Genomic DNA, 24,998 nt, shown 5'->3' with positions numbered 1-24,998 from the left:
ACTTGCCAGGGAAGACCTGGCCACCTAGCTCTGAAAGACCTCACGTGGAAATAATAAGGAATATCAATATTAAGCCAATATGAAACCTTGATATTTAATTGTACACTGCTAAAGGCAAATCCAACTCAGGCTAGGAACAAGGTGAATATCTGCTATCACCACTATTGTTTGGAGAGTTCAAGACAATACAATAGAAAAGCAAAGGAAGTAATAAACATTATAAAGCAGAAGAAAGGAATCTCACCATTGGCATTTTATATAATTGACTACTTAGAAGACATCCCCCCCCCCAAAAAAAAAAAAAAAAACCCAGAAAAATAATTAGAACTAGCAGGAATTCAACAAGTAAGGTAAATTTGCTTGATTCAGTAGCTGCCTTAGGTTGTAATGAGATGGATTTGATTTTACCTGCCACCATACCAACTCCCAGATATAGAAGAAGATATGATATGCTGTTCATCTGGTCATGGCCCCAGAGTCCCTGGGTACCATGATACTCTGATGAGCATGTGCTCTAGGCAGAATATGAATAAGAAACATTGGGAGAATGAAGCCTGCTTCCTACAAGGGTTGCTGGGCTGGGACATGATTGGATTGTCAGCAGCCACCTTACTCTGACATCCCTTGTTCTGTAGATCAGCCATGAATGAGGCCACATATAACCCTGGGCCACGTACATACCTAACAACTACAGAGTCTGGGTGAGTTCATAAATGGAGGTCCACCAACCTTGTATTTAAACATTGACTTTTAAATTAAGCTGGTAAGATGTTATATGTCCTATACCCCTGCCTTGATAAATAACCCTTCCATGACAAGAAAACTGAAAATGCAAATCAAAATTCTAGAACTATGGTTTCCTGTGACTATAAGTTAGTAACATATATGTTTTAGTTAGCTTTTTTGCTCTGTGATTAAAAGGCACAAGAACAATTTTAGAGGAGGAAAAGTTTATTTGGGGTCTCACGGTTTCAGAGGTCTCAGTCCATAGAGAGTTGGCTCCATTTCTTGGGGCTCAAGGTGAGACTGGTCATCATGGTGGAAGAGTGTGGCAGAGAGAAGTGGCTCACATGATGATCAGGAAACAGAGAGAGTTCCTGTCAACAAGGACAAAATACATATCCCAAAGACACACCACACTTGCCTACCGTTAGCACCTCATTAATCCTTATTGGGGATTAATTCACTGATTGGGTTAAAGTTCTCATACTCCAATCATTTCACCTCTAAACCTTCTTACATTGTCTCACACGTGGTCTTTTGGGGTCTTTTATATAACAATATAAAATTATTAGATTTAATAATTATGCATGTCTGTGTGTTGTGATGAAATGTCAGCATTTGGGGATGAATGGTAGTATAAAATAATGTGTGAATCATAATTTATAAAATGTATTTTCCTTTCATTTTATCAAAATGACTAATTTTATTATTATAATCAAGATATTTACTTAATTTTTATTCTGTTCATAGTATGATCTAAAATATTTAAAAATGTAATTCTATTAAACTTGAGTGTAATTTGAATATATTTTCATAAAAATATAAATTAAAGCAGTTGCAGAAATTTGAAAGAGAAATGTTGCTTATCGTTGAAAATATCTGAAATAAAATATTGATATTCAAAGACATTATAAATTATAACAAATGAATATCAAAAATTTAAATAAAATCATTCAAATAAGCCTGAACACTTAAAATTTCATCCTTTGAAAATTTAATTTTATAGTTTAGTTTTATGATAGTGAAATAATAGTTTATATGATTTTTATATGATTTATATAATTTTAATGCTAAATGATCCTCTTGTTACCCATGTAAAGATTTGTTATTATATTTTGAGGATATTATGTTTACAGATTTACCAATTTAACAGTAATGAGTTATTTCTCTAGAATCACAAATTGGAAACCAAAGAGAAGCAAGATGATAGATGCTCAACACTTGCAGAAATATATCTCCTTATACAAGAACGTACTGCATTCACTCTAAGCAAAAGGACATGGGAAGGTGATTAATCTGCCATTTCTTTCTCCAAAGCATTTCTACCACTTAGACCCTTCCAGTAGTTGGAAACAAGGTCTGTCTCCAAGGTCACAGGAGTACAGCATTTTCTGTGAGGAACACTGTGTAATTGGTTTTTGTCAATTCTACAAAAAGTCGGACATCAATAATTGGAAAAGAAAAGTTAACCACACGCTTTTATTGAGTTAAAGCTTTTGCGCAATTCAGTTTTTTCAAACATGAAGCATGCTATTCCAGTTGTGAATTTTTCTTTTCTCAGGAAGTCCATATTAGTATAATATGATAGTATATAAGTACAATGTGTATTATATCTATTGAGGAGCAAGTACCAGCATCATCAAAGACTTATTTGTTAACATTTAATTTTGTTCTTTTTTTTCAATTTATTTAGAAATTCTGCTAACATTTCTTTTTCTGTTGCTTTGCAAATTGTAATTAATTTATTTGTAAATGTAATGTTTGATATGCCTAATTAGATATGAAAACTAGGTTAGGAATGAATTATATCTTCTTCTATAAACCTTTATAACTTATTAAAATGCTACCCAATCTATGATCACTTGACTGTGGTATTACTAAAAGTGTGTAGATTCGGAGTTGGCATCACTCTAGTGGAAACCTGTGAACTGTTTTTGGCTGTTTTGTTTTCTAATAATGAATATTCAAGTGGAAGTAGGAACAGGGAGAGGAGAGAACCAGGTCACATGCCTTGGCTTGTTTTGAGGCCCTCCCTAATCTAGATCAGAATAGAGACCCCAAAACACAGTGGCCAAACTGCTTAACTCTTTTATTTTTAGTAAAAATTTTAGTGAGTGTTTTAACTTCACAGAACATTATGTACATCTGCCTATAAGTTGGTTTTTCTCTTCTGTTAGTCTTATTAGCTCCTTTAACTAAAGATGATGCTTTTGTAAGGGGAACCAAGTGTTAGATTCCTAGAGTGCACAGTATAGCACCAGCCACAGACCGGTTCAGTCAGGTTCATCCACAGATCTCAGGTTCTTAGACTTCTTTCTTTGCCATAATTAACTGAGAGATTATATTTCAGATATATCTCCTTTGACATAAAGTCATTTTTTATGACTATACTTTGTAGATTCAATCCCTTGAGTAAGTTAAGTGTCAGGAGCAGATTTAACTGCATGTCACACAGAAAACCAAAATAATACTGACTAACCAAAGGAGGTTTGCTTTGTTCTTACATGAGAGGGGTCTGAAGATAGGCAGTTCATGGATTGTGTGGCGGTTCCTGCTCACAGGGATTCCAGACTCCATTCTCCAGCTCACCTTACAGTTGCAATATGGCTGCTGTGCCTTGCGATTTATTCTACCTTTAAGATTTGTCCTTTTTTCCAAGTGAACCATGGAGATATGATTTATATGGTTCCATTTTGATGTTCAGTATAAACAGATATTCAGCCAAGACTTAAATTTCTTCTTCTGGTGGTTTTTTTTTTTAAGTTTTAGAAGTTTGGTGAATTACATTAAATAAGTATTTATGAAGCTCCTGTTGTAATCAGGATATTGTTCTACACAGGGTTTCTCAATCTTGGTACTGTTGACATTTAAAGTTGGATAATTCTGTGTCATGATGCTTGTCCTTTGTAAGGATGTTTATAAAGCAGGATCTCTTTTTTCTTTTTCTTTCTTCTCTCTCTCTCTCTCTCTTTTTTTTTTTTTTTTTTTTGGTACTGGGGATTGAACCCAGGGATGCTTTACCACTGAGCCACATCCCTAGTCCTTTTTTATTTTTCATTTTGAGACGAGTTCTCTCTAAGTTGCTGAGGTTGGCCTCCAGGTTGTGATCTTTGTTCTTCAGTCTCCTGAGTCGCTTCGATGACACGAGTGTGCCACCACACCCAGCTTAGCAACATCTCTTTACTTCCACCCTCTATAATCCATAGCCAGTGTGGTCACCAAAATTATCTGCACACATTGCCATGTGTCTCCAGGGGAGCAAAATCACCCCAGTTGAAAACCACTGTGCCAGAGGATGGTCTGATAGTTATTGGAATTGTCTGTTGGTTTTCCGTAAAAGTATGCCACTGTATTTTTATAACTGTCAACTTGACCTTGGGGGTATGAACAAAGTAGTATTGGTTGAACTTTGCTGTGTGCTGGGCCCTCTGATGAGAACGTAATGTTACGTCACTTAATCCAATTATTGCAGAATTGTTAGGAGAAGCTACAAATGATATCACTTCGTAGTACCCCCACCTGACAGATGAGGAAAGCGAGCCTGAGGTTTAGTCTCAGGAACGACAATTTGAGAGGTGATCCCAGGAAGCAGAATGATAGAGAAGAGAGAATGAAACAGGAAGGATGGAAACCCAACACAGTTGATACTGAGCTGGGAGCTGGTTACCACAGGGGCCCACAGGTACTGTCTCTGAAGAACCATGAAAAATGCATCTCAGGATGACTTCCCTCCCCCACTTCTAGGTCCAGAAGAAACTGAAGAACTTATCCATGGACTCCCAACCCCCATTAGATAATCCCAAGGGCATTGACTTTCTCCTGCCATTTATTGATAAGAGTGGCGAGCCACAGATCCAGCTTTTGAAGAGCTTGTAGTCTTGAGAGAGAATTAATCAATCAATAAAAAACTATTATCTGATAGCAGTGAAAGTTCTGAGGAGGTCAGGCAAAGGCTGTATGACAGGAGCGCTCAGAGGACTCCCTGCTTTAGAGGAGGTGGTCATGGAAGGCCTTCCCAGCAGCTGATCTGTGAGCGGAGACCCAAGTGGCAGGCAGGAGCCAGCAGAGCAAAGATCTGGGGTAAAAGAATTCTAGGCAGAGGGTGAAGCCGAGCAAAGACCCTGGGGCAGGAACACATTTCTTTAGGAACCAGAAGGTTGGTGGAGTGGAGGGTTGTGAGAAAGAGGAGGTAGGTCGGGGTTTGGGTGGGAAGGTTAAGGCCTTGGGCCAGAAGTTTACATTTTGTGCTGGGTTCTGTTGTCTGTTCACTGAAGGGTTTCAAGCAGGGTTCACATGATCTACTAGGATTTAAAAAGAGCACTCTGGGGCTGGGGTTGTGGCTCCATGGCAGGGTACTTGCCTAGCATGCGTGAGGCACTAGGTTCAATCCTCAGCACTGCATAAAAATCAATCAATAAATACAAGGTATTGTGTCCAGCTGCAACTAAAAATAAGAAAAATAAAAAATAAAAAAGAGCACTGCGGCTGCTGTAGAGAAAGGAGGTGGGCTGGGAAAGAGGAAGCCAGGAGACCAGTTAGGAAGGAGCCTGTCCTGTTGGTTCTGGCAGGGCCAGCTCAGTGCAGATGAAAACGTAGGATCTCTTGTTCCCAAAAGGCAAGGGGGAGAAGTGCCATTAAAGATACTACAATATAAACTTTTCCTTTTCTTCCTTTCACCTTGTCACAATCTTCCTATCAACTTGTCATTGTTTGTTTTAGTTTGCTGTCTAACGTCATTTTAAGAAAAGATAATTAAAGTTTAAAATTATCAGTGTGACTTTTACATTTCATCTGTATAGTATACAATGCCAGTTTTAAATGCAAAGAGAACATTTAGTGCTTTTTAAGTATACTTTTCCTCCTGTCTTCAAGCTATACTTCGCCATAATATGTCAAGAGGTGTCTCTACCCTGCCCCCTGTCACCCCCACCTTATAACGGGTTGGCATTTTCTGTGGTCCTTTGATCTGAAAACTCAATGTTTTCTGTCACTTCAGAGTTTTGCTGTTTGATCATTGCCTCTGCTGTGTTCTCTTTCTGGAAATCCTGGCATTTGCCTATTAGATCTGTCCTCCATGCCTCTTGTATCTTCACCAGTGATTTACGTTTCTTTGTAATTCTTGTTTTGTGATATGACAGTTTCTTTCCTTCATCTCCCAGTTTACTTGTTTGGTTTACAAAGCTAGCCCCTTATTTCACTTCGTCTGTTGAAACTTAAGCTACAGATTTGGGTTTCTTTTAGGTACCCCTTTGCCTCCCCCACCAGTTTTTGTAGTTATTCTGTGTGTATTCCCTTATTATTATTATTCCTTTATTTTTTAATTCTTTTTAGATATACATGACAGTAGAGTGTATTTTGACATATTAGCCATACATGGAGTATACCTTAATCTAATTAGGATCCCATTCTTGTGGTTGTACATGTTGTGAAGTTTGTCATGTATTCATATATGAACATAGGCAAGTTACATCCCGTCCATTCTTCTGTCTTTCCTATTCCTATCCCGTTCCCTTCCCTTCATTCCCCTTTGTCTAATCCACTGAACTTCTGTTCTTCCCTCCCCCCTTATTGTGCGTTAACATCTACATATCAAAGAACATTTGGCCTTTGGTTTTTGGGATTGACTTACTTCACTTAGCACGATAGTCTCCAGATCCATCCATTTATCAGCAGAAGTCATAAAGTCATACTTTTATATGGCTGAGTAGTATTCTATCGTGTATATATACCACATTTTCTTTATCCATTCATCTCTTGAAGGGCACTAGGTTGGTTCCATAGCTTAACTGTTGTGAATTGAGCTACCATAAACATTGATGTGACCGCGCCATTGTAGTATGCTGATTTTAAGTTTTTTGGGTATATGCCAAGGAATGGGATAACTGAGTAAAATGATGGTTCCATTTCAGCTATTCTGAGGAATGTCCATACTGCTTTCCAGAGTGGTTATACCACTTTGCAGTCCTGCATTCAGTCCCGCATTCTTTCCAACATCTGTTGTTACTTATATACTTGTTATCATTCTGACTGGAGTAAGATGGAATCTCGGTGTAGTTTTAATTTGCATTTCTCTAATTGCTATAGATGTTGAACATTTTTCCATATATTTGTTGACCATTTGTATTTCTTCTGTGAAGTGTCTGCTCAGTTCCTTAGCCCATTTATTGATTGGGTTATTTATTTTGTTGATGTTAAACTTTTTGAGATCTTTGTATATCCTGGAAATTAACACCCTATCTGAGTTGCAGGTGGCAAAGATTTTTCTTTCATTCTGCAGGCTCTGTCCATATTCTTGACTGTTTCCTTTGCTGTGAAGAAGCTTTTTAGTTTGATACCATTCCATTTATTGTCCCTGAAACATTATTATATTTTAATAGTTTTCTTCCATTAATCTGGTCTTAGCAGGAGCTGCCTGATTTCTCTACTTTAACTGCTTAGTTGCTTATGTGTCTCTGAAGTGTCTTGGCTTTCTCAGACCCAGGAGTGTGTGCATTCAAGCACATCTGTAGCACTGGTGGGTGAAGTCCAATGGGCTAGGGTGGATATTACCAATAAACTGTAGGAGCTGAGCTGAAAAGTTGTGAGACAGCATCTGGACCTTGAGAGACCATTTTGGTCACTGGCAAGGTGAATGACAGAAGGAAGCCAATTAGCATCACAGATGTAATGCCCAGAGAGAAGCAGACGGGCCATCTGGGGGAGAGAAGGTTCACTCACTGACAGGGAGGACTACTATTTTCTATGTTTGCCCCTAACTTCTCACAAAACCTGGGCATATCCTCTTATGAGTACTTCCAAGACTCCTCCCCTCTGACTCATCTCATACACCCATCCTCCATTCCTTTCTGGAGTTGATTTCTCTTCCCAGATCAGGCAAAGCCCAAGTTGTACCACCGTTGTTGACAGTACCTTCAACTCCTCCACATGTGACTTAGATGCTGGGGACTCCTCTCCTCCAGCATTCTGTCATGACTTAGATTTACCCGTCATCTCCTTTTTAGTATTATTTTCCAAATACTTTCATTTCTTTATAAATCCCTTTCCCTAAAATTCTCCCTCTCCCTTCTCTGAAGTACCAAAGTGTCTTTACATACTCATCTGCAGCTAATTATACACTTTTCGGGTGATGCAGGATTTGATTTAGGGTTAAAATATATATTAATAATCATAAGTAATGTACTTATCAAACATTCTTTTTTAGAGGATATGCATTTCCTAGATACTTATGGATAAATTCTTTTTACTAATTCATGTATTCTCTTTCTAATTTATTTCTCTTGCCTAGCCTAAGAATCATAAACTGGAGCTTGTTTGTTGAATTCACCTTGAGCTGATACATTCTGCTGGGAAGAAGGACAGTTGTTGTGTTGTTTTAATGTAAGCTGCCTTGTAAGGGGTCATGTATGCCCTGCCTCCTTGTGTCCTTCTTATACCCGAAACTTCCCACCTTTTTATTAACTTCCCCTAGCTTTGAAAGCATTTGGGTTTTGAGTTTGTGACCTTGGGCTTGAGATATCATTGTAATTTAATTGTTTGCAAATAGTTTTCTTAAATATTCCTAATGAGAAAAAAGTGTATTCAGTCATTGATGGATGAAATATTCTACATGTGTCTGTTAAGTCTAAATTATCAATTGTATTTTTTAGTTCTATATCTTCTTTATTTAGCTTTTGTTTGGAGGATTCATCCAGTGGTGACAGGGGCATGTTAAAGTTACCCAGTATTATTATGATCTGATTTGATTCTTGAGATTGAGAAGGATTTGTTTGATGTATGCAGATACTCCATTATTTGGGGCATAAATATTTATGATTGTTATGTCTTGTTGACGTATAATGCCCTTAAGCAGTATGAAATGGCCTTCTTTGTCCCCTCTGATTAACTTTGGCTTTAAGTCCATTTTATCTGATATGAGGATGGAAACCCCTGCTGCTTTATGCAGTCCATGTGAGTGATATGTTTTTTCCCATCCTTTCACCTTCAGTCTGTGGATGTCTTTGCCTATGAGGTGAGTCTCTTGGAGACAGCATATTGTTAACTCTTGTTTTTAATCCAATCTGCCAGTCTGTGTCTTTTGAGTGATGAGTTTAGGCAATTTATTATTTTATTCATCAGTGACTGAATATATTTTCTCCTCAGCAGCACATGGATCCTTCTCTAATATAGACCATGTTATATATATATCACATATGTTGGCATACAGTTGTAATATTACCTTAATGTATTTTTAGCATCTGTAGGGCTATTTTGATAGCTCCCTTTCCATTGATATTAATTTTTGTTTTCTTGTTTTTTTTTATTAGACTTGTTTGGTTTTTATCAAATTTTAGCTGTATTATTTCTTCTCTATTTCATATATTTCTGCTCCTACTCTTATTTTTTCCTTCCTACTACATAATTTGAAAATAATTTGTTATTCTAGCTTCTTTCTGATATAAGTACTTTTAAGTTATAAATGTTCATCAGAGAGACCCTGTTTCTAAATAAAATACAAAAAAGGGCTGGGGCTGGGGCTCAGTGGGTGAATGCCCCTGAGTTCAATCCCAAGTAACCTCCCCACCAAAAAAAAAGAAAAGAAAATAATTTGTCCTCTACGTTTTTGACAGATGCCATTTTCACAAAAAATAGCCTTTATTTATACTAAGGGCCTGTTACCATTTTATAAACTCTCTAGGGCATTGGTGTCTCTTTTTGTTTCCCTGCTGCTGGTGTGTCCACCTATTTTCACTTTAGTTCCATCTAATCCTCTTTGTGGTTTTTTCAATAATTATAGCACAAATAAAATTCACTTGCTCCAGTAATTTAGAAATGCAAACTAAATGTTCCCCTGTAGGGGGTGCAATCTGTTTTAAACTGTTTTTTTTTTTTTTTTTTTTTCCCAAAACTATTTTTGTTTGTAGATGGACAAATACCTTTGTTTTATTTATTTATCTTTATATAGTACTGAGGCTCAAACCCAGTGATTCACATATACCAGGCAATTGCTCTACCTCTGAGCCACAACCCTAACCCTGTTTTAAACTCTTAATATGTACAGTGAAAGCTATAAACCATATCAAGAACATTCATAGGTTCTATCCATATTGTTTAACATAGGTTCTTTAAGTGGTTTGAAAACTTTGTAAATTTGACAGTAGCCAATTTTTTCTCAAGTTATAAAATTTTTATAGTGTTAGGATAAATGCAATAAGTTTAATTTTTGTTGTGATCTTCGACATTGTATTAATCATGGTTCTGTTTTTAAATATTTTAAAAATTTTTAGTTTTTTCTATTTTTCTTGGTGCATTATACATAATAGTGGGATTTATTGTTACATATTTTTACATGCATGCAATGTAACAAGTATAATTTGGTCAATATCATTTTTAATCAGGGTTAAGTGTGCGTATGTGTATGCATGTATGTGATGTGCATTGTAAGTGTGTATACATACACATTTAAGGTATACACACTCACACATGCATGTATATATGTATGAGGAGAGATTTTAATTGCTTGTGTGATTTGGGGGTTGGCAGTTTGGTGGTCAAAGAGCAGGTTGGCAAACTAGGGTGACAAATAAAAGTTTATGTTGCAGTCTTGAGTCTGAAGGTGGGAAACTCAGGTGAAACTTCTATGTTGCCATCTGGAGGCAGAATTCCTTCTTCTCTCAGATGCCTTAGTCTTTGTCCCTAAGGTCTTTAAGTGATTGGCTAAGATTCCTTAATATTATGAAGACTAATTTACTTTACTTGATATCAACTGATTATAAATGTTAATCACATCCAAAAAATGCCTTTATAGAAATATACAGTGTGACCAAACATTTGAGCACCATAGTCTAGCCAAGTTTACATATGAAATTTATTATCATAGGCATATATTTCATCAGTGTACCCACAAGGCAAATGAAAGCTAATGGTAACTAGGTTTTTGGTTAACTTGAACTCAATGGTTTCTACAACTCCTCAGTAATAAATATGCCAAGTTATACCTTAATACTCCAAAGTTGAGTGAATGGAACAAAAAACACATGAACCATGAACCATAATTCTTATTGGTTGGATTTTTTTCTTAAACTTTTTTATTTTAAATCAGCCTTCTGTAATGGAATTGTTCTAGTTTGCTCTTTGAAACTTAGCCTTCAAGTTCTTTGTGTGCATTCAATATTGGGCAATTTCAAATGCATACTTAGAATAGTGACTGAAATGCAGACAAGAGAGACTAATCAGCTGGCTATTCTGTGCAGTTTCTGCAATCCTAAAATTGTTACAACACAGAACGTTCCAGGACCTCACACAGATCCATAAAGTCTATCTCTGGTTATGTTCCTCATGTGGTTTGTGCATGCCTCCGGCTCAAGGAAATGTTAAGCTTTGCTTTTCCTCTGACCCACACAATTCAGTTGGGAATCTTCTAGTTACTCACCCATTAATTTTTTTTTTCTTTTGTCCCCAAATTTCATCTTCTACAGTTCAGTTCACATTCAAAAAAATCTTTTTAGTTGTTTTTCCTTCTATAATCCTAATGTGCTTCTCTTTCCCTTTCTTTTTCTCTCTGGTTTGTTCAGTTCTGATCTTGATGTTAATAACATAGTATCCTTGATCATGCATTTCTTATTTTCACTTTATGACTTCACCTATGTATTTCTTTTCTAGGATTATTATAGTATGCTGAAGCAAAGAGCCTTCAAATGGTAAATGGAAGTTTATTGTGTGTGTTTCTTTTCGTTGTCAGAGTTTGATCTCTCCACGACTTTCCATTAACTTGGCATCATGTGACCCCCATGGTTGGGCAGGAAATTAGTTTTTGTCCAGAATAGCAGGATACAACAGAAATTATTTTCTTAATTCCAATGACTCTCTGCTGCTGGAGCACAAATTGAAATAGTGGCTTCGTGATTGGCTTAACTCATTAGACAGCCTGCTGATAAGAAATTATTTTCAGACTTTGAAGAAAAGGGAGATTTTTTTTTTTTCCAGGGCTCAGCATAGATCCCAGTTATAGAGAAAAGTAAGAAGGAAAATTGTTATTTACATGTAATATTGAGCAATATTCTGTGTCATAAATCAAATTTCATGGGATTAGTCATTTGTCAAATTATGCTCTCACACCCTGTTCTGTGATTGTGTGTGTGTGTGTGTGTGTGTGTGTGTGCACACAATTTTGTGTACTAGAGCAGGTCTTCATATTTTTTTTGACTTTTGCTTTAATTTCTCTTTTACTAAAGAAAAGTAATGGGGAAATGATAGAAACACTTTTTTGCCATTCCCTTTTTTTTTTGGCATGCTCAGTTTTTTCAAAGTGTTTATTTTTGCAGATGTATTTCATCAGTTCTTAAGAATGAAGCTTGGAATGTTTGCTGGCTTGTAGGTTAGTACCACCCAGAAACTGAAAAAAAAAAAATGTTTTCTTAAAATATGATATTGGGGGGAGGGAGTATGGAATGTTTTCATTTTTTTGAACTATTAGATTTTAGAAAACATTTGCCATGCATTTTTAATATTTAAGTATTTTAAGCAAAGTAACACTGCTTTTTCAATATACTGCTTATTTTAATTTCATGTTGGTTTTTTGACTCTTGTTGTAGGTTGATGTATCCATTGTTTTATAGTTAATGATTTTTCTGGAAAGGGGACAAAAGATTCCTCATGCTTTATTTTCCCTAGAAAATTCTAATATGTTATTCATACCATCTTAGAATTATTTATCATTCAGCGTTTCCTTTAAAGGTTTAGCCTCCAAGGATATAGATTCTTAACAATAGATTGTGTGTACACTTCTTATAGAGTATTTTTTATGCAGTTAAAATAAGATGAAGACATTGTTCCAGTGCATTCTCTTTGAACTGGACTAGAATAACATGAGTTGAGTAAATGACCTGGCATGGTTCATTCCTTCGTTTGGCAAACATTTATGTGAAGCCTCCCAGTGGTGACAGGCGTTGACACCATTCTGTCTCTTCAGAAATGGCTTAGTTGGAGGCAAAAATGAAAGCAAGTACATTTGAGTATAGTGCTGTTACAAAAAGGATCCTTTTCCTGCTGGTGGCCTTCCACTCTGGTCATCTCCACCTGTACCTGCTACTGTGGTCTGGGAAGCTGGCAAGTAGAGCAGAAGCAAGGACACAGAGAAACTCACTCTGAAATCAAGAAGTAAAATGTAAGCCAGCAGAGAACCATGGTACTGTGCTCCATTTCTCTTAAATCCTTGATAAAACTACTGTGTGCAATGTAGCAGGGCTTCCTGAGCTAGGGACTGCATCACACGCTCTTGAAGAAAAATGAAATTCCTACGGACTTCTAGTGCTGACTGAAGTTATTTTTATTATAATTTACTAATACTGCTTACTATGTTACTTAATATGCACAAACATAAAACAACTTATAATTTTATGGTTAGATAGGTTAATCTAAACAACATGAAACTAAAGCAAATTTTCCATTTAAATATAAATAGGACCATGAAAACATCACAATTCAAATGAACACCACTGTAATTTAGCTCCATTGATATTGATTTACTAGAATGGGTACTTGGCTGAAACAGTTGCTGATTTGGGGTGGGGGTTATAGTAGAAAGCTGTCCACTCTAAGTCTAGTTCTTGGGCTCATCTGTTTCTGTATTTGAGTTTTGATAATATTTATCCAACAAATGCCCATTTGCATGTTATTCAAGATGGTATTAATGCTTTTAAGTCTCTGATTGGAAGTTAGGTTAATTAGGCCTCATCTTTAACCAAATTCTACTGGTGAGTAGTCCCGGAAGAGCATATTAAAGTTTTATTCCTCTGCAACTCTCAAAAGCACCACTGCTTGAAGGTAAAGCTAGTCTAATTAACAGCTATGTTAAACAGGTGTCATTAAACAAATGCAGTTGCTGCTATTATCAGGAATAGAAAAGTCTTTTTTGCTTATTCCAATACATTGATAGAACTCAGGTACTTTTGATAGAACATAGGGCTTTCCAATCATACAACTTTTTATGATGTCAGTTGACATAAACTCAATGGTACATACGAACTTTTGTACAAAAATATCATGGGGTCCATCCAAAGTCATAGACTAACTTTAAAGTTTTTAGATTATTATAAAAGTTGAAACAAAAATAATTTTTAAAATATTGAGAAATTGAAGAGCTTTAATAACAGGTTTATAAATCTTCGTTTGAGAAATGCTCCCCAACAGTTTCCTGATAGTAAAAAAAAAGACATTGGGCTCCAAATCCAAATTTCTGTCTCTCTAAACAAACTTGCAAATAATTTTACAATTCTAAATCCAATTAGAGTAAGACCTATAAAGATACTAACTCTGATATGAGCCTAACGTATGAAATACATATAATTTTGATGCATACTTGGTCTTAGGAGAGAAACTTAAGGTAATGTCATAAGTTTTGCTCTGTTGATCTGATCTACTCATCATTCTGATCTAACCTACTTAGCTTGGATGAAAGCTAAGGGAAGCGCAGGTTCGTTGTCTTCTCTATCCTGGTTATGGTCAGTTTTGTCAGTTTTATGATTGAGTATATAATTTCTATTTTTATTTTTAACTTTGAGAATTATGACGTTCAAATTTTCATGGATTACTGATTACATGTTATCAGAACACAAAGAATAGCTGTGGACTCACCAAAATTTCCCCTACTGATCTGTGTTTTAAATACTTCTATGTATTGCATTACTGTACCTGCTTTATTACACAACTTTAATATTCATTATTTCCATTCTAATTGACCATCAAGGTAGGACACAATCAGTGCTTGAAAATTCAAATAGAACAAATCTATACCTTTCATGATGTCAGGAACTCTGCTTTTTTCTTCTCCCTTTACCCCAATTTATTTCTGGCAGAATAAACTATTTGGAGCAGAATTTCAATCAGATAAGGAGCATAACGTGTTTTCATTAGATCAGAGATGATTGTAATTTCCAGCTACTGCCTGCCGCAGTGTTTGGCACACAGAAAGTGTTCATGGTAGGTGAATAAAAGAATAAACAAATGAAGAATGAATGTATCTAGATTACTTGTAGTGTGATGGTGTGGTAGTGTTAGTTTTTGTTTTGTTTTGTTCTAGCCAGATGCAAATTTGGATCGTTTTCCATTTAAAGCTGGAGACTTGAAATCTTGTTCTACAGATCTCATTGCCTCAGCTTTTATTTATTTCTGGAGATACAGGAAAATCTTTTGGAAAACTTGTTATTCCTTTGACTGATGTAGTAACGATGAGCACGATCTTTGGACAACTAGTGTGCCTGTCACGTTGTAGGAAAACAGTTGTCATAGATCACATGTCAAATCGTGTATGGAATTTCTACTTTGTTTTGCTTTTCAATTTTTGTTTAAGCTCACCTGTCATCCTAGGACCTCAGATGTACTCTCCTTTGTCCTGTGCAACTGACTGAGAATGCCATTTCCCTGTACTTTACTGGGGCTGGAAGACCCAAGTAATGATCATTTTGTAGTGTCTGTCTAGCAAGCTTTCTCCTACCTGTCCTGCAGCTCTCAGCATCAAAACAGGGTGATAACATTCACGAATAAAAGGAAATGACTTTATTTCTAAATTTGCACATGTAGCTTATTGAATGTAACTCAGGCAGCCAGGATGTGAAATAGAGGAGCTACTATGAATTCCCCATTAGTCAATTCATGCAATGGGTCAGCAAATTTCCTTCTACAAAGCAGTTGCGTAATATGCAGCTGTACAGTGGCCAAATGCATTTTATAGGTTTTTTTCATTTTGATGAAAAGAATATATTCCTGTACAAAATTATTCTAAAAGTTTATGTAGAGAAGAAAATTTCAGTTGTCTACAATCCTAAATAAAAAAAAAATGCCCATTGTAATACCATCTATAGGTAGCTGCTATTCATGTTTTGGCATATATTCTTTCACACTTTTAAATGAATAATAAGTTATGTAAATTTGTAAGCAGGTATATAATGTCTTATAAAACTGGAAGCACCCCATAATACTTAGGTTTTTTTTATGTGTGAAAATAATTTTTTAGTTCATTTTAGTTATACATAATATTGGGGCTCATTTTGACATAATCATATAAGCATGGAATATAATCTGCTCTCATTTAGATCCAGTTCTTCTCCTTTCCTCCTTCTTCCCTCTCTCTGTTCCCTTACATCTGCTCTACTGATCTCTCATTTATAGTTTTTCTTTTAAATTAATGCCTTGTGAATATACATGAGGGTGAGATTTACTGTGACATATTCATATACATGCACAGGAAAGTTAGATCTTATTCATTACACCTTCTTCCCCTTTCCTATCCCTCATCCCTCCCTGTCATCCCTTCCTCTACTCTACTAAACTCTCTTCTGTTTTCATGAAATCTCCCTTTCTCCCTTTCCTCTTTTTCTTTCTCTTGCCCTCCCCTTATTTTGGTCTAGCATCTGCATATCAGAAAATATATTCAACCTTTCACTTCCTGGGTCCGGCTTATTTCACTCAGCTTGATGATCTCCAGTTCCATCCATTTACCAGCGAAGGCCATAATTTCATTCTTCTTTATGTCTGAGTAATACTCCATTGTGTATATCTACCACATTTTCTTTATCCATTTATCCGTTGACGGGCACCCAGGGTGATTCCAAAGCTTGGCTATTGTGAAATGTTCTGCTATAAATCTTGATGTGGATGTATCCCTATAGTATTATCATTTTAGATCTTTTGGACATGTACCAAGGACTGGGATAGCTGGGTCACATGGTGGTTCCACTCCTAATTTTTTGAGGAATCTCCATACAGTTTTCCAGAGTGGTTGCATTAATTTGCAATCCTACCAACTATTTATGTGTATACCTTTCCCCCCCACATCCTTACCAGCATTTATTATTATTTGTATTCTTGATAATTGCCATTCTGAGTGGAGTGAGATGAAATCTCAGTGTAGTTTTGATTTGCATTTCCCTGATGGCTAGAGATGTTGAACATTTTTTCATTTATCTATTGGACATTTGTATTTCTTCTTTTTTTTAGGCGGGGAGGGTACCAGGGATTGAACTCAGGGGCACTCAACAACTGAGCCACAACTCCAGCCCTATTTTGTATTTTTCATTTGGAGACAGAGTCTTACTGAGTTGCTTAACACCTTGCTCTTGCTGAGGCTGGCTTCCTGAGTTGCTGGGATTACAGACAATTGCTGGGATTACAGGCGTGCACCACCGTGCCCAGTTGTATTTCTTCTTTTGAGAAGTGTTAGTTTAGTTATTTTGCCTGTTTATTATGTTGTGTGTGTGTGTGTGTTAAGTTTTTCAAGTTTGTATATTCTGGATATTAATACCCTGAGGAGCAGGTAGTGAGGATCTCCCATTACAAAATGGGGTCTCTCTCGGATGCCATCCCACTTACTGATTCTCAGTTTTATTTCTTGCATTTGAAGAGTCTTATTAAGGAAGTTGATGCCCATGCCAGCATGTTGGAGTGTTGAGCCTTCATTTTCTTCTAGTAGTCACAGAGTTTATGGTGTAATTCCTAGGTCTTTAATCTGCTTTGAGTTGATTTTTGTGCACTGTGAGAGATAGAGATGAGGTTCATTTCTTCTACATATTGGATATCCAATTTCCCCAGCATTTGTTGAAAAGGTTGTCTTTAGTGTATGTTTTTGGCACCTTTGTTGAGTATCAGATGACAGTATCTATGTGGGTTTGTCTCTGTGCCTTCTATTGGTCTTCATGTCTGTTTTGGTGCCAATACCATGCTGTTTTTGTTACCGTAGCTCTGTAGTATAGTTTGAGGTCTGTTATTATGATACCTCTAGCATTGCTCTTTTTGCTCAAAATTGCTTTGGCTATTCCATGTCTCTTATTCTGACAAATGAATTTTAGAACTGTTTTTTCTAGTTCTGTGAAGAATGTCATTGATATTTTGATGGGGGATTGCATTGATGCTGTGTAACATTTTTTGTGGTATGGCCATTTGACATTATTAATTCTGCCTATCCAAGAACATGGGAGGTCATTCTGTCTTCTAAAGTCTTCTTCAATTTCTTTCTTCAGTGTTCTAATAGTTTTCATTGTAGAGGTAGAGGTATTTCACTTTCTTTGTTAGATTGATTCTCAAGATTTTTTTTTTTTTTTTTTTTTTTGAGGTTATTGGGAATGGGATAGTTTTCCTGATCTTTTTTTTTTTTTTTTTTTTTTTTTTTTTAGCAGATTTGATATTGGAGTATAGGAAAGCAGTTGATTTATGTATGTTGATCTTGTATCCTGCTACTTGACTAAATTTGTTAATCTGCTCTAAAAGTCTTCTGGTAGAGTTTTTTTTTTGGGGGGGGTCTTTTAAATATAAGATCATGTCATCAGCAAACAGATAATTTGACGTCTTTTCCTTTTTACATCCCTTTTTTCTTTCTCTTGCTTGATTACTCTGGCTAGAGTTTCAAGGATTATGTTGAATAGGAGTGGTGAGAGTGGACATCTTTGTCTTGTTCCTGTTTTTAGAGGAAATACTTTGTTTTTCTCCATTCAGTATGATGTTGGCCTTGGGTTTGTTATATATAGCCTTTACAATGTTGAGATAAGTTCCTTTTATCCCTGGTTTCTCTAGTGTTTTAAACATGAGTGGGTGCTGGCAAATGCCTTTTCTGCATTGATTGAGGTAATCATGTGATTCTTGTCTTTAACTCTGTTTATGTGATGAATTCCATCTATTGATTTACTTATGTTAAACCAACCTTGTATCTCTGGGATGATAACCACTTGATCATGCAGTACCTACTTAATGTGTTTTTAATGCAATTTGCCAATTTTTTTATTAAGAATTTTTCCATCTATTTTCATCAAGGATATTGATGTGAAATTTTCAGCCTTGTCCGATTTTGTATCCGGATAATACTGGCTTCATAGAATGAATTGGAAGTGTTTTCTTCTTTTCTCTTTCTTGGAATAATTAGTCAAGAATTGGTATTAGCTCTTCTTTAAAGGTCTGATAGAATTCAGCTGAGAATCTGTTTTCCTTGACTTTTCTTTATTAGAAAGCACTTAATAGCTACCTCAGTTTCTTTTCTTGATATTAATCTGTTTAAGTTTTCTATATCCTCATTGTTCTGTTTGAATGTCAATATCTTATAGATTTTCCAGTTTATTGGAGCATAAATTTTCAAAATAGTTTCTAATGCTCCTCTGGATTTCAGTAGTGTCTTTGGTAATATTTCCTTTTTCATCCTTAATTTTGTTTATTTGGGACTTCTCTCTCTCTTTGGTTAGTTTGGTGAAGGGTTTATCAATCTTATTTATCCTTTCAAAGAATCAGCTCTTTGTTTTATTGATCCTTTGTATTGTTTCTTATTTTCAATTTAATTATTTATAGTTCTGATTTGGATTATTTCTGTCTTTTACTGATTTTGGTGTTAGTTTGTTCTTTTTCTAGGGCCTTGAGGTATAATGTTAGATTATTTATTTGGTGTCTTTCTATTTTATATAAGAACTTGGTGCTATAATCTTTCCTCATAGAACTGCCTTTATACTGTCCCAGAGATTTTGATATGTTGTATCACTATTCTCATTTGTTTCTAAGAATTTTTTAAATTTTTCCCCTGATTTCTTATGCTATTCATCATTCGACAGAGTATTATTTAATCTCCAGGTGTTAGAGTGGTTTCTGATTTTTATCTTGTCACTGATTTCTAATTTCATTCCATTATGATCTGCTGGTGTGCTGCATGTGCATACATGTGCTCAGTAAATTCTTATTAAATAAATCACAATCTGACTTGCATTAATCATTTTGGATATTTTTTCTTCAGTTGATAACTTTTGGAGAGCAGGGATCATATGTATTTACTTTTGTGACTTCTGTGTGTAAGCACAGAACACTGAACAGTTGGTGATACAAATTTTTATCCAGGGCTGAGGTTGTAGCTAGTGGAGCGCGTGCCTAGCATATATGAGGCACTGGGTTCGGTCCTCAGCACCACATCGAAATAAATAAATGAAATAGAGGTTTTGTGTCCATCTATAACTAAATTTTTTAAAATTAAAACAATTTTTATTCATAAAAAATGTTAAGATGTATCATTTAGTATCATGTTTTGCTGTATATAATGGAAATCCAATTAGGGTATCTTAACTAAACAGGAGCCTCCCCCGCCCATTCTCCTATAACAACATGTATGGGACTGGTATCATGCTATCATAAATGTCCTAAGGTTTTGTTTTGTTTTTGTTTTTTTCCTGTGCTTAAACACATAGCTTTTGTCCCTGAGATCATATACCACCTTCAGGCACCACATTCACATTTCTGTCCATCTTTATTATGAAAACAGTAGCTTTTCTGGAGGTCTCTATAAACTGCTACTCATATCTCTACAAGGAAGTTTGGAAGAAGAGTATTTTTAAGTGGTTGCTTTCCATCCCAAGCAAAATTGGGATTCCTTTTCTAGGAAAAAGAGAAAATGAATTTTGGATGGGCAATCTGGAGTGTATATCTCAGATATGGAATTTACACTTAAAGTTATTGGGATCTACAAGCAGAAGATAAGACACTTGAAAAGTTCAATAATTCAAGGCAATTATGTGATAAATTCCATATGCAGAGACAGATAATAAACGTTATCGAAGATTAGAGGTAAACAAGCTACTTGAAAGATGGAGTCCAACTAGAAAATCTTCAGTGTAAGAGATGAGACTTGATACTAAATCAGTTTAGCCAGAGTAATGCACTCATATTAAGGGACAATAGAAAAAAAAGTTGGAAAATGAGTTGGGACAATATAATGGAGGACTGTGAATGCCACCATGAAGAATCTGGATCTGAAACTTGTTCGTATCAGCAGATCTATTGTAGGTTTACAAAAATAGGAATCATATGAAATAATAGAGTAGAAAAGCCTGTTAGAATTTAAAAGAATAATTCACAGATTAATTCATTAGAATTAATATCTAATGATATACTTCTTACCCACTAAATGCATGGTACTTTTGACCAAAGCAGTTTATCCAAAGGGGTCTCTAATACCTAAAATAGATATATATTATTGTTACAGTTGGAGCCCTGAGTTAAAAAACAATGAAGCTCTGAAAAGAAATTTTTTTGTTAAACTTAATTTTTTATTTTTTAATTTTTGTGTGTGTGCTTTATTTTTATTTTTTATTTTGAGACATGGTCTTGCTAAGATGCTGAGGGCCTTGCTAAGTTACTGAGGCTCGCTTTGAACCTGTGATCCTCCTGCCTCAGCCTCCCAGGTTACTGAGATTAGAGGCCTATGCCACCATGCCTGGCTAAATTTGTTTTTTTTTATATTGCCAAGGAATTCTTGTTTCAGTTGTCATTATAACATAGATTTTAAGTTTTGCCTGCATATTTTATCATATTAATGCCCAAGCATAATCTTTCTTAATTAAAATAATTTCTCTATGCTTAAGCTGAATGCTTTATAAAATAATGATTGAAAACAGATTTGTGTTCTTTTGACTAAGTGTGTGTTTTTTGTCTTTTTCTCAACCTAAAATTTTAAATTTATTAAAAATGCTTAAACTTGAGCTGGGGATATAGTTCAGTTGGTAGAGTGCTTTCCTTGCAAGCACAAGGCCCTGGGTTCAATCCCCAGTCCTGCAGGGGAAAAAAATAATACTTAAGCTACAAGCACTTATTTTGACAATGTTTTATTTTCCTTTTAAAATCAATCTTAGTGTATTTTCATAGTTCCTTTTAATTAAGTGAGGTGTGTAGGAACTTTCCCCAATACACTTGTGAACTTTTTAAAATCACAGATATTTATTCAACTACAAGTCTCATAAAATAGTAATGATTTGTTGTCTTCTATTTTTAATAATGGCATCAATTATTTTTGATGGTTTGACATAGCAGTTTGAGTAAAGAGAAAGACTGAAAACATATAAAGCATGTTTGAAATTATTTCCTATACAATTATAAATGAACCTCTGAAACCTGACTGACTTCATTTCATTAGTGATTGAAATATTAGAAATTTTCATTTCAGAGTATCAGAATTAGTGCTTCATCTCCCTAGAAATCTCCTCCTTAATTACCATAAGATTGTTCTTTACAGAAACCCATTTTTATGATTTGAATTCCATGTAAAAATACAAGAGATACAAATAGTTTATTGTAATTACTGCCGACTAGTTAAAATTTTAGTATCCATTTTTGGGTACTTTTGGGTTATTGTTCAGCCCCATTCCACAGAGAGCTTGTTTTTATGAATGGAATATTAGTGGATATAACATACAGTCTTAAATATGCTCACATTGTTTGGCTTGGGTTTTGTACACTGGTACTCTATAATGAGAAGAGTTTTGTTGGGCAGTTGCTATCCCTTCAGCTTGGGTCCCACAATGAACACGGGTGAAGCAAACCTGATCCCAGCCTGCAGCCTGAAGCAGAGCCCCTCATTCAGTCCAGCCTAGATCAGCCAAAGCCCAGTCAACACACAGAGCAGTGAATATGAGAATGTTAGTTATGTACATCACTGACCTGGGGATGCTTTGTTACATTGGATTATTGTGACAATAGCTGACTAATACAGTCATTATTTTTAAAAAACATGCATATAGATTCTTTAAGATAAAGTATAGTTTTATATGGCTAATCTGTCAGCATTCTGTTAAATTAATTGAAAAGTAATAGCACATAACATTGAGTATATCTCTTGGCTGGTGCCATTGCAAATTTTATTGAGTAAAATGCCTGAAATAAGGAATACGTTTTTTAAGTGTTTTTTTTTTTTTTTTTTTTTAAACCAAGCTGTAAGTGCAAGTTATTACAAAATAAAAGAACGTAGGACCCATGGCTAATATTTTTAAAGAGCCTGGCCACACATGCACTTGGCACTCGACACATATTTATTAAGCACTTCCTATATGCTAGGTGTTGCAAGGTATGTATTATTCCACTATTGTCGAATGAAGAAACTGAGGCTCAGAAAAGTTAACTAACTACATCAAACCTCATTGCTAGGAAAGATCAGGGTTAGGATTTGACCCAAGATCTGACTGACTTCAAAGATCATGCCATTATTATATTTGTACTCTTCATGCTTGGAAGGGTGGCACTAGGAAAAAAGTAGAACTTACAAAACCGATTTACCCTAACATTTGTAGTACTATCCCTAATCATCTACTGTGTAACCCAGATGTCACCAGGAATTTCCTCAGCGTCAGAAATCTGCTTATACTTAGTATGGATATCAATCCTTTTTTTTTTTTTTTGCTTTGGTTTTGGTACCAGGGATTGAGGCCAGGGGCACTTAACATTGAACCACATTCCCAGCCCTTTTCTGTATTTTATTTTAGAGACAGGGTCTCACTGAATTGCTTAGCACCTCGCTTTTGCTGAGGTTGACTCTTGAACTCGTGATTCCTCTGCCTCAGTCTGCTGAGCCTCTGTGATTACAGGCATTGCCACTGCACCTGGTTTCCAATCCATTTTTTAGCTGGTGAAAGTCTGAAGCTCTTTCCACAATTTCTACCAACTCCCAGGCCTTATCCTCTTGTGGTCCCCCTCATGTGTACTTGAAGGTCACCTTGATTTGCTATGTCAGTACAAGTGTAAAGCTCTACCTTTTCTGGTTTCTATCGGGCACATCTTCACCAAGCCCTTTATGAGTTTTTCTCAGGTTCTGCTTGAGATGTAGTTCAGTGGGAAAGTGCTTGCCTAGTATGCATAAGGCCCTTAGTGCTCAATCCCCAGTACTTAAAAAAAAAAAAAAATACACACACACACGCAACACAGATCTTGCACCCTAACCTGCCTTCCCTTAAATTCTTCTTCTTCTATTTGGCAGAGTAGCTTTCTCCTTCCTTTGAATGCTTGATAGCCCAGACACAGACTTTGGGAATAACATCTCTACTCACAGCTGGAGTATCAATCCTTCCCTGTCTTTATCTCATTAATAGCAAAAATAGTGAGATTCTTTTGGGAAACAGTACAAGTTGAAATTAGTCCCATCAGTCTGACAGCCCCCCATTTAGCTCAATTTTAATTTTTTTAGTTGAATTTCAACATTGACTATTTTGTTTAGCTAACCTTAAATGGTGAGAACCGAAAGCAGCTAATATAAGAAAAAGTTACTCTTTGCTTCTTAGATTAGAAATAAGATACTTCACTTTACATAAGAAAAAGCCTATCTTTAAAATTTACTTGCTTCCCACCTCTTTCCAAAATAGTGATTTACAAAAATTACAGAGTAAATTTGGATACAAGCTTTTTCTGTACTTTTTTTCCAGACCACTTTTCCTATTAGCTCTTCAGTGTGAATTTCAGGAGTATGAAATTTTTATCAGCCTAGAATTTAGATACTGGTATAAACTTGAATGGTCTGAAGCACTTGATTCTACAATGCTATGTTCGAAATGGTTGAAGAACTACTCTTTTCTTCTAGATAAGCCCAACTCCAGTCTCGTCTTGAATGATTTGCCACTAAAAATTTTAATTTCTGTTAGAATTATTTTATTGTGAAAAAGTTGAATACCAGTTGATCAAATGAACTTCATTTCTCTCTCCTTTCTAATATAATTTTAACTGGTTTTTCTTTAATTTAAAGAAGCAATTTTCCTAGTAATTTGGCAGACATTAGTTCTTAGCAAAGATACTGCCTTAATGGTTTTTTGAGGAACTCATGTTTTCTTCTATTTCATGATTATAGTGGCACTGTTTTATAAAAAATTTAGCAAATATTATTTATTTAACAAAACATTGCATTGGGATATATTCAAACATATCAGGAATAATAAAAGGGAGATTGAAAAATTAGGCAGCTCCTGAATGTGAGATGCATTTGGAAGTGGGGTGTTTCAAGATTCCACACTGGAGGACGTCCAGTTCTAATACTAAGATTGTACAAAAAACATTTTATCTTTGTGTGAAACGTGGTCACATTCTTTAACCATCCTGAACCTCTCATTCCTTATCTGTTAAATGAGTAGTATGTCTGCTTTACCTCCTTAAGAGGTATTGTAAGGGCCAGATGAAAACAGAATATGAGAAAGTACTTTGTCCTGCTCAGTACCTACAGACATTAGTAATGGGAGGGGGCAAAACTAGGAGGCAGGGTGGCAGAGGAGAGGAGGGTTGCTCTTGCATTCATTCATACAGTGTGGCCGGAAATGGGTAGTCCTCACATCCTATGTGGTTTAAAGATGGCTGGGCAGGGGCTGTCAACCCAGGGCAGAGCAATGATAGGGCCCTTTAACTGACCCTAGCGAATGCCAATTCCAGTCACTTCAGGAAATATTTGAGTGTCTGAATGTGCTGAGCACCCTGTTATGTACTAGAGGTACACACGGTGACAACATCCAGAACTTGCCTCCAAGCAATTCTCA

General features: G+C 35.7%; 1 protein-coding gene across 11 annotated transcripts in view; it reads left to right on the top strand.

The window, feature by feature from the left end:
* The window catches only part of ACYP2 (acylphosphatase 2), a 156,354-nt gene that overhangs the window by 65,126 nt on the left and 66,230 nt on the right, over window positions 1–24,998 (top strand). For 2 of the 11 annotated variants that reach the window (XR_013759103.1, XM_079110250.1), the window contains exon 4: window positions 1,896–2,010. The exons of 7 other annotated variants lie outside the window; for them this stretch is intronic. Coding sequence is in view for 1 of the 4 variants with exons in the window: in XM_079110250.1 (XP_078966376.1) it covers window positions 1,896–1,992 (97 nt within the window). In the remaining 3 variants the exon portion in view is untranslated. Of the gene's footprint in view, window positions 1–1,895; window positions 2,011–11,361; window positions 11,400–12,023; window positions 12,077–12,670; window positions 12,887–24,998 lie in introns of all 11 variants that reach the window. 2 more of the 11 variants (XR_013759102.1, XR_013759101.1) reach the window with 2 other exon arrangements.

The sequence above is a fragment of the Sciurus vulgaris genome, assembly GCF_902686455.1.
Source record: "Sciurus vulgaris genome assembly, chromosome: 14".
In the NCBI taxonomy this organism is placed as follows: domain Eukaryota; kingdom Metazoa; phylum Chordata; class Mammalia; order Rodentia; family Sciuridae; genus Sciurus; species Sciurus vulgaris.
The sequence above is the reverse complement of the archived record's forward strand: the minus strand, read 5'-3'. Positions and strand labels throughout refer to the sequence as shown.